Source organism: Triticum aestivum, chromosome 3A (assembly GCF_018294505.1).
Source record: "Triticum aestivum cultivar Chinese Spring chromosome 3A, IWGSC CS RefSeq v2.1, whole genome shotgun sequence".
In the NCBI taxonomy this organism is placed as follows: Eukaryota; Viridiplantae; Streptophyta; class Magnoliopsida; order Poales; family Poaceae; genus Triticum; species Triticum aestivum.
This window is the reverse complement of record NC_057800.1, coordinates 704,065,702-704,074,065: the sequence shown is the minus strand read 5'-3', so window position 1 is coordinate 704,074,065 and position 8,364 is coordinate 704,065,702. Positions and strand designations below refer to the sequence as shown.

The 8,364-nt window shown below is 44.9% G+C and overlaps 1 protein-coding gene and 1 long non-coding RNA gene across 2 annotated transcripts; one reads left to right on the top strand and one right to left on the bottom strand.

Moving 5' to 3' along the window:
- The first annotated feature begins 320 nt into the window (after positions 1-320).
- LOC123059291 (uncharacterized) lies at positions 321-2,342 on the top strand. Its single transcript, XR_006427405.1, has 5 exons — positions 321-783; positions 939-1,045; positions 1,195-1,396; positions 1,649-1,738; positions 1,837-2,342. It is a non-coding gene; the product is annotated as an uncharacterized lncRNA (long non-coding RNA).
- A 284-nt stretch (positions 2,343-2,626) lies between these two features.
- On the bottom strand, positions 2,627-4,561 carry LOC123059290 (uncharacterized). Its single transcript, XM_044481892.1, has 2 exons — positions 3,392-4,561; positions 2,627-2,938 (listed from the first exon to the last, which is right to left on the bottom strand). Exon 1 carries the CDS (start codon positions 4,546-4,548, stop codon positions 3,436-3,438), a length of 1,113 nt encoding a protein of 370 aa, XP_044337827.1. The 5' UTR covers positions 4,549-4,561; the 3' UTR covers positions 2,627-2,938; positions 3,392-3,435.
- Between the last annotated feature and the right edge of the window lie 3,803 nt (positions 4,562-8,364).

Genomic DNA, 8,364 nt, shown 5'->3' with positions numbered 1-8,364 from the left:
CCGCACATACACCGCCTGAGGTACTCTCCTGAACCTACCTCGCGGTCTTCTTCCAGTTGTGATTGGCTGCTCCTAGTTGATACTACTAGATCTAATAACCAAATTCACGCCCGCATTTCTCGAAGCAATTCGAGCTGACACATTGGCTACGAGTTTAGTCCTTCTGCCATGTGGATTATCCTGTGAAGTATATTCAGTTTCCCGTTTGAGTTTGTGGAATGTATCTGCAACTCTTCAAATCGAATGATCTCTAATTTACACGGGCTAATTCTACTTTGAAATTGCCATTTTAACCCTTGTACGCGCTCTCGTGTCCAGGCTAAACAAAACGCAGCAGAATTTCCCTTTACAAGACCATGTTACAAGCTATCGGGTGCTCAACTTTGATTCTTTCCTCAAAGGCTGAAATAGAGTGGTATAAATATTTGCAAACTCAGATAGCCCCTAGCTAGTCCACCCACAGGCATTCTGCACACAAACACAATAGCATCATTACATCGGAGGGAGCAACAAAAGCTTTCTGCCAGCAATGGCGGAGCTTTTGGGCATGATTGCGAGTGCCGCGGGTGAAACAACTGGCTAGCAAGCTTGGCGAGGTTGTGAATGAGGAGATCGCTCTGCTGTGGGGGTTCCAGGACGAAGTGGAAGGCTTGGAGGAGAAAATGAAAGATTTAGAGGCCGTGATGCATGATGCTGACGATAGGCTGCGCCGAGGAGAAAGAGATGGGGAGTCAGTTGGGCGGAAGTGATGCATGATCCACCACCACGAGCTCTAGTTCATCTGTAAGTAATTTGCTCCTCTACTGCCCCCTTGCCGATTTAGTAATTTGCTCAAGTACGTTTTCCGCCGTGGATTCTGAGTATATTGCACGGGTTTGGAATCCACTCTGTTCATCGGTGGCTTATTCTGTTGTTTTTCTTCTATTGTTTTTATGTAGGTTGATGATCGAAATGTAGGTCTGATCTAGAGGCAACAACCAGTGGAGGAGCCCTGAACAAGCCCACATATTTCTGAAAATCTAGTCATATTTGCTAACTTCCACATGTAAGCCTGCAGAAATGTACTACTCCCTCTGTAACTTTTTATAGGACGTTTTTAAGTCCATGGCAGTGTCAAAAAATATCTTATATTAAGTTAGAGGGAGTACTATTTAGGATTGAAGGTTTAATAGGAAATAATTACTTGAACTGCAGCTTCAATTGCAGCTGCATTGCGAGGAAGTTTTACTCATTGTTGGAGAGGGTAGGATGCGGTTGAAGAGTGAAACCGGTAATAGCAGAGCATGGAGAGGCAAGTTAAATTTCTGCAGGCATTAGCACCTGCAAAGTTGTGATGAGGAAGGAAGGAACCTTGCGGGAGAAAGTTCCAGAACATCCACGCTTTTCTCTGCAAATTGTTAGTATCAATTGAACTTGACTGACTTTGTTCTGAAAAGATGCAACATAGTGAACTGTTGACCGCCACATTCCGTAGGTTCATAGTGAACTGTTGAACTGCTGAACCTTCCTATATACTGAGCTTTGTTAACCAATAAATAGTTTGCATTGTTCTGGCTAATTTCAATCTGTATGCTGAACTTTAAGTATCTACTCGGCTTTGAAAGCAAAGATGGATAATTCTTCTCACAGTATGAGCTCTCTTTGGCAGCACAGCTGAGGGTGAGCAACAGGCGGAGCTGGACGCGCCATGGAGTTTCAACATGGGAAGATGGAATGGAACACTGCTTCTGAAAAGCAGGTTGGTTGCAGGACTGAACTGCTAAGTGCTAACTGTTATAAGTATACGAACTTCCTTAGCACCCATCGATATTACAACAACTATGTGCATTTGGCAAGATTGAAACAACCCGCTTCGCTGTATGTTGGTTTCTATGGAGAGAGCAAGTGAAATCGTTGAAATAGAGACAGAGACTGCATAACTCATCGACGTTGCGACAACATTCTCTACGCTTGTACAGGCGGGAAACCCCTTTCTCTCTTTTGCTCACGTATTGGTGCAACTCTAGTTTAGATTTCTGACCTTTCTTCTTATCCCAGGTGGGATCGCACAACTGTTGGTCTGGTCAGCTAAGACAGCAGTCAGACTGAGTCGTGATGGGAGTAGAAGGCGAAGGTCAGAGTTCTCTGTCGGATGGAACAATGAATGACAGAATGAATAATCGTGATGGGAGTATGATACACATTGTTTTCGCTATTGTATTTCTGAGTGCCAGCTAGAGATGGCATCAGACCAATGTACATTATTTGTGATGTACATGCTTGTTTTCATGGTGCACTTAGAATCCCTGTGTGTGTGCTCATAAGATAGCTAATAATTACTTGGTTTGTTTGCATATCTAATAAATGCTACATGTTCTTCACTTGATATTACCTTACTTTGCATTTGTCAGATTTTGCAACTAGGGTGCAGTTTGATCGCCATTTACCATATTCCGCTATTCTCAACTTTATCGCTTAAATTCATTAGGTCGCAACATGGGTCGCCTGCATGATGATGTATTACAACTGGTCACATCTCCCACCCTAAAAAAATGAAGCATCTCTCACATACTAAGAAGGGAAACTCTGTGAGCCTGAAAGATTGACACCTAAGGTTTTGCACATGATATGCCCAATATGGCCTCGGTAAACCAACATTATTTCTCTAAGATGGAATGATATGAAATACTGGTACTACAAATCATCTGGGAAACAGTATTATGCTTGTCGAAAAGATTCGCAAAGCTGCGTACATTACATACCCATGTTCAGAGGCCACGGTACTCTGCTCATGCTGAAATAGCTGCGGATAAAATGCTTTGTATATGTATAGTAGAATATATATGTCTTTTATTGGAGAGTAGGTTTCAGCGTGAACGATTACCCTAATAACCACTCATCCGAGTTGGAGATGCTCCCCTCCTGGTGGTACGTACCATCGTCTTGTGTTTCTGGGTCACTGGCATCATAGACAAACGACTTTCTATAAGATGCCATATTAATTGAGGATGAAACATTCAATTCTCATACCATAATTGAAAAGAGAACGGCAACAAAACTGAGGATGCCAGTGATTGCACACTGAATTACAAGTTGATTCAGTAATTTGAATACACTGACTTGCGAGCTGGTGCGGGCATACATGTACACTTACTTACAAGTTGCTGAGCAACTCTGCAGAGAAAGAAGCAAAAGATGATCTAGCTAGTACTGATTCCCGAGACATGCAAATTATTAGTGTCAACATTTCCAGGGATCAGCTTAGCAGCATGTCCATTTATATGCAACTTCAAACGATATGCCCAATATGTAACACATGCTGCTAAAGAGATAGACACATAAACTTCTTTATACACAAGAATAACATATCAAAACCAAATAAGAAATACAAGTCACTAGAGAGCAATTGTACCTTTGTACTAACTTTCACATAGCTCTGTGATCAATAGGAGAGCATCAACACATGCTCGGAAAGACCCAAACAGGTGCCCTAAAATCGGAATCAGGCCTTGCAGCTCCCTCTAAGTTCTCAGCAACAAATGCATCACAAGATCCATCGGCCAAGGAATACTCGATCCACTTTCTTTTGGCATCTGTGAAGTATAAGCAGTCCCTTCGAACTCCTGGATGATCTGGACCAAGGGAACTTGCAAAGTAATAACCTGAAAAGCATGTCATTCCTTTCGTCGGAACAACACAACCTACAAAGTAAAAATATGTCAAGAACAATGTGCAGTCACCAAGGCTAGTAGTCCTTGTCCACTTCCCCTCCATTGACTGCCATCGGAAAACATGAAACTCTTCTGGGCAGTCCCCAACAGCGCTAATAAGCAACAACTCATCGAGACACTCTGCGAGACAGAAATACGAACTCCCATGTGCGGCCTGTGTATCCAAATTATCTCCAAGAAACATTAATTCCACTGTATTCTTGTCTGACAGATTGGCCACGGCGAGACGGTAACATAGGCCGCCAGCATCTTCAGATCTGACCAGCGCGTGTAGGTTGCCCTTGAGAAAGATCAAATCCTCCGGCACATAGGGTTCAGTGCATGACGCCACACGCCACTCAACATCCCCAAGGCGACAGTACTGGACGGCATGGCCGACCGTCGGAACGAAGGCAAGGACGAGATCGCCAGATAGGAGGAGGCGACAGAAGGGTGCCGGTGGATAGGGAAGGCGAAATCGCTCGCCTGTGAGAAGGTGGACGAAGCTGAGCTCATGGTGGATGGGGCTGGCCATGGCGATGCGACAGCCAAAAGAGTAGAAGGCGGCAAGGTTAGGATCAAAATCATGGAGGGGGAGGCGGAAGCGCAGGCGACGACGGAGGGGGAGGTGGAACATGGCTCGAGATCCGGGGACAAGGAGGAGGTGGGGGGCTTGGGAGGCGAGGTTGGACGACGACGGAGGGAGGAGATCCCGGTAGGTTGCGCGGACGGCGAAGAAATCCTGGAGTGTGGTCAGGCAACTCGCGATCTGGGGGATGAGCTCGGGTAGGAAGTAGGGTGATGAGGTTGTTGCTACGGGATTTGGGGGCGAGGTGGGGGAGGAGGAGGAGGCCATCATGGTGGCCGACAGCGATAGCTTTCTCCGGTGTGTCGCCGACTTCGTCATTTAACTCATTGGATCTGTTGTTGGGTGATGTGTTGGATTTGCGCGTGTTCTTCTAAGAGAGAATTCCTTATCTGACCCTTTCTTAAAATCTAATTGCCTTTTTGGCCCTAAAATTATCATTTTCCTTCTTTAATACCATAAGTTCATTTTCTTCCTTCCTTGACACTTATATCATTTTTTTGCTATCAATACCGTCAAGTGCGACTTGGAAAATCCTACTTACCTCTGCTTTAGCACGTAGTACAGAAACATAGAAAACTCTTGTTTAGCCGAACAGTCCCACATTCTCACCCAATTCCACTTCTTTCCCGATTCCTCTCCCACATTCACCGCAAGCCCTAACCCTACCTTGCGCGGCGTGAGGTACACAACAACGGCCGTGCGAGGCTAGGAGAGCGGCATGGAGGAGGGTGTGGGTGACACTGCTACAGATGGCGGGGTGGAAGGCACGGTAGAGGAGGGCCACGGAGCTGCACCAGTCTTGGCCTCGGGCACGCATGGTGGGGAGGCGGAGGGCGGCCAAGGACCAGTGGACAACGGGTGAGGCGGCGTTCTGCTAGGCTCTATGGAAGAGGGCAAAGGATTTATGCCGACGGGCCACGGCCTTGCGCCGGTCTTAGCCTTGCACGGTCAGGGCGGATCAATGGACGGTGGCCAAGGCTCACCGAAGTACGACGACCGTGCGACACCCTCGGATGCGACTATATCGTTGTGGTTTGAAGGGTGAGTTCCTCTCTTCTCTAGATTTCTCAAAATGCAACAAATTACTTATAGATGGATATTTCCTGGCAAATCTGCAATGGAAAAAACACAAAGATTAGGTTCATATAAAACAAGTATGTTCAAAGATCTTGGATAATATGTTTACACATGACACTTTTGTTATTTAAAATATCACGCAAGTACATACGCAGTTGATATTTTGTACATGGGTTATGTATGCACAAACTAATGTGTAAGGAAGACATGGGAGTAGAAAGTACTAATGATTAGGTTTATTTGGCTTTTACAGGATGGATCTGAATTCAACTTAACTGCTGAAAATTAAAATGCTTGGCAACCTAAAAAAAGCTATAAAGAATATCCATTGCTTTTGCTTTGAGAAGGTTATCGACTCTAATGTAACAAATTATAAGGACCCAGTTGAATCAATCGTAGAGCAGTACGCGACATGTTATTTGGAAGTTGCACATGTTCAGTACTATGATGCATTTTTTAAAATATGCCCTGAAAGAACATATGACCAAGAATTGGTGTATTTATTTAGGACCGTAAAATCGAGCTAAAGCGAGCCCTCTCACGCCCTCAGCTATTTGAGCCGTCAGATCTCGTGCTAGGATCAATGTTGGCCGTTAGATCTACTGTCTCCACCACCTATTTTTTTCCTGGCCGGGCTGTCCTAAAGGGCTGCTACTCCAGGAGAAAAATCTGAGGCATGTGGTTGCACGGGCCTTCCACTCGGCTCATTTAGCTGACTCTGCGCCAGACGCCACCCGATCGGTAATTCTCCGGTCACTAACCCTCATTCATGCCTACCTGAAAAAAGTGAAGGCGAGACGGAGAGACGGGGGCGACGCGGGGATCAGATCCAGGCGATGCAGGTGATACGGGCGATGCGGGCGATCGGACCGATCGGTTGCAAGGCACGGAGGGACCGAAGTTCTATCACCAAAGATTGATTGATAAATTAACTGGCCATTGAGAGCAGTTAATGGAGTTGAATTGTCAGTTTCTATGTTGTGCGTGATTGAAATTCACCCGCCGTTGTTTAACTCAAGGAGTAGACCAGCCGTTCCTAATCCTACATGCCATTAATGGAGTGGAGGTCAGTTACAACTTGGCTGCTCCGCCTACATATGCTCTGTCCAGTCCCCCAGGTTATTTCCCCATTCTTCCCCCGGCAATAAACATCCCTAGAGTCACGCGTCTCCATTAGGTTGCCCCTTCATCTTGAAAATTTGCTGTAAATTTTCCTTCTCATTGCAATCCCTTCATGACTGAGTGTTTGCACTCAGTATGGGCTCCTGCTGAAGCTGCTTTCCACTCCTAATTTGTAACTGAGTGTTTGCATTCAGTATGGGCTCCTGCTGAAGCTGCTTTCCACTCTTGATCCTGAAAATGAAAATAAAAGAGGCATTATATTATGATCTAAAAAAAGAGTTTCTTCATCTTTCTAGCCTCTAGTTGTGACTGTTTTGCCCCATTTTATCTTGCTATACATTTTACTTTTTTTGCGAATAAAGCACTTCCATTACTTAAGCAGGAACGTAACAATCCTGCTCACACAGCAGGTTAAGCTCATCAGGTACGCATCTTAACCAAACAGCAGTTCTAGAAAGAGAAGAACCCATACGTGCGAGTGCATGACTCGCTTTATTCTGCTCAACGGCTAGTATTTCATGTGGTCGCTGAGCTAGTAGCTGCTTTGTCGCCTCCACCATCGCTGCTACAGGTGATCTATTCGCCCCCTGGTCGCTGATCATACGTGCCGCCGTGTCGCTATCCGTCTCAGACGATGAGTTGGTCCTTACTCCATTCAAGGGCAAGGGTCACACCTTCCAAACAAGCTGCTACTTCAGCATCTAGAGCACTTGCGCACCTCAGAATAAAACTGCGTCAATATCGAAAACGTTTACATACTCGTTTGGACATGATCATAGGTACTTTATTGGAATGAACATATGACTGAGTGATTGTTGCATACAGATTAATCACTTGGTAGCTATAGTTACTTCTGCGGGATATTCTAATGAACATATGACTGCTATATATACGTAATCTATCCAATGAGTTTTGCCTTTATTGTACGACACGTTTGATATTAGTTACTTCTGCGGGGTATTCTAAGTCAAGTGCATGCCAAGGCTTTTCAGAAGCGTATCATGCATGATTTGGTACATGATCTTGCTTCATTAATTGCTGCTGATGAATTTCTTGTTCTTTGATGCTCATGTTACTGGGCCAAGGAGTTGGAAAAACGCAATTCATTGCCGACATGCAGAGTTGATACAGTACCAGAATCAGTCCAATGTTTTCGATTGTCTGCCAAAAACTTAAATCCCTCCACATTAGAGATTAGCAGGAATGACAACTTCCTAAAGAGGCATTTTCTGGATCCAAGTACACGCATGTGCACTTCGGTATCTTGATCAAAACTGTCTTAATCTGCGTCAAGCAAAATCATGCTGCCATGTTCCATAAAAATACTGAAGCTACTTTAGGTATCTTGATGCCACGGGATTGCCAATTCCGTCACTTTCTAAGAATATGGAAACTCTGATTATGTCCAATTGCTCACATGAAACCTAGCCTGACAATTCTGTAGCCTCCACAAATTTGTTATCTGGACCTACCCGGTAACAGATGCCCTGATAAGCTACCTATCTCATTGGGTAAGCTCTCTAAACTCTCCTTCCTCAACTTGTCGGTGTTGGAAGTAAACCCAATGTCCAGTCTGATTACAAGGATATAGGATTAGTACTAGCCTGGCGTAGGTGCTATATATATAACGAGAAATGTAGCGAGCGAACGCTCGGTTTTTGTTAACAGATCCGAACGAGTGTGGATGTCGTTCGATCCTGATTTCGTGGCCATGATTATCGCTGGTTCGTTGTGCATGCGATTTCCTTTTTTTTTCGAGGGGCTTGTGCGTGCGATTCGGAGTCCAGTCTGATTACAAGGATATAGGATTAGTACTAGCCTGGCGTAGGTGCTATATATATAACGAGAAATGTAGCGAGCGAACGCTCGGTTTTTGTTAACAGATCC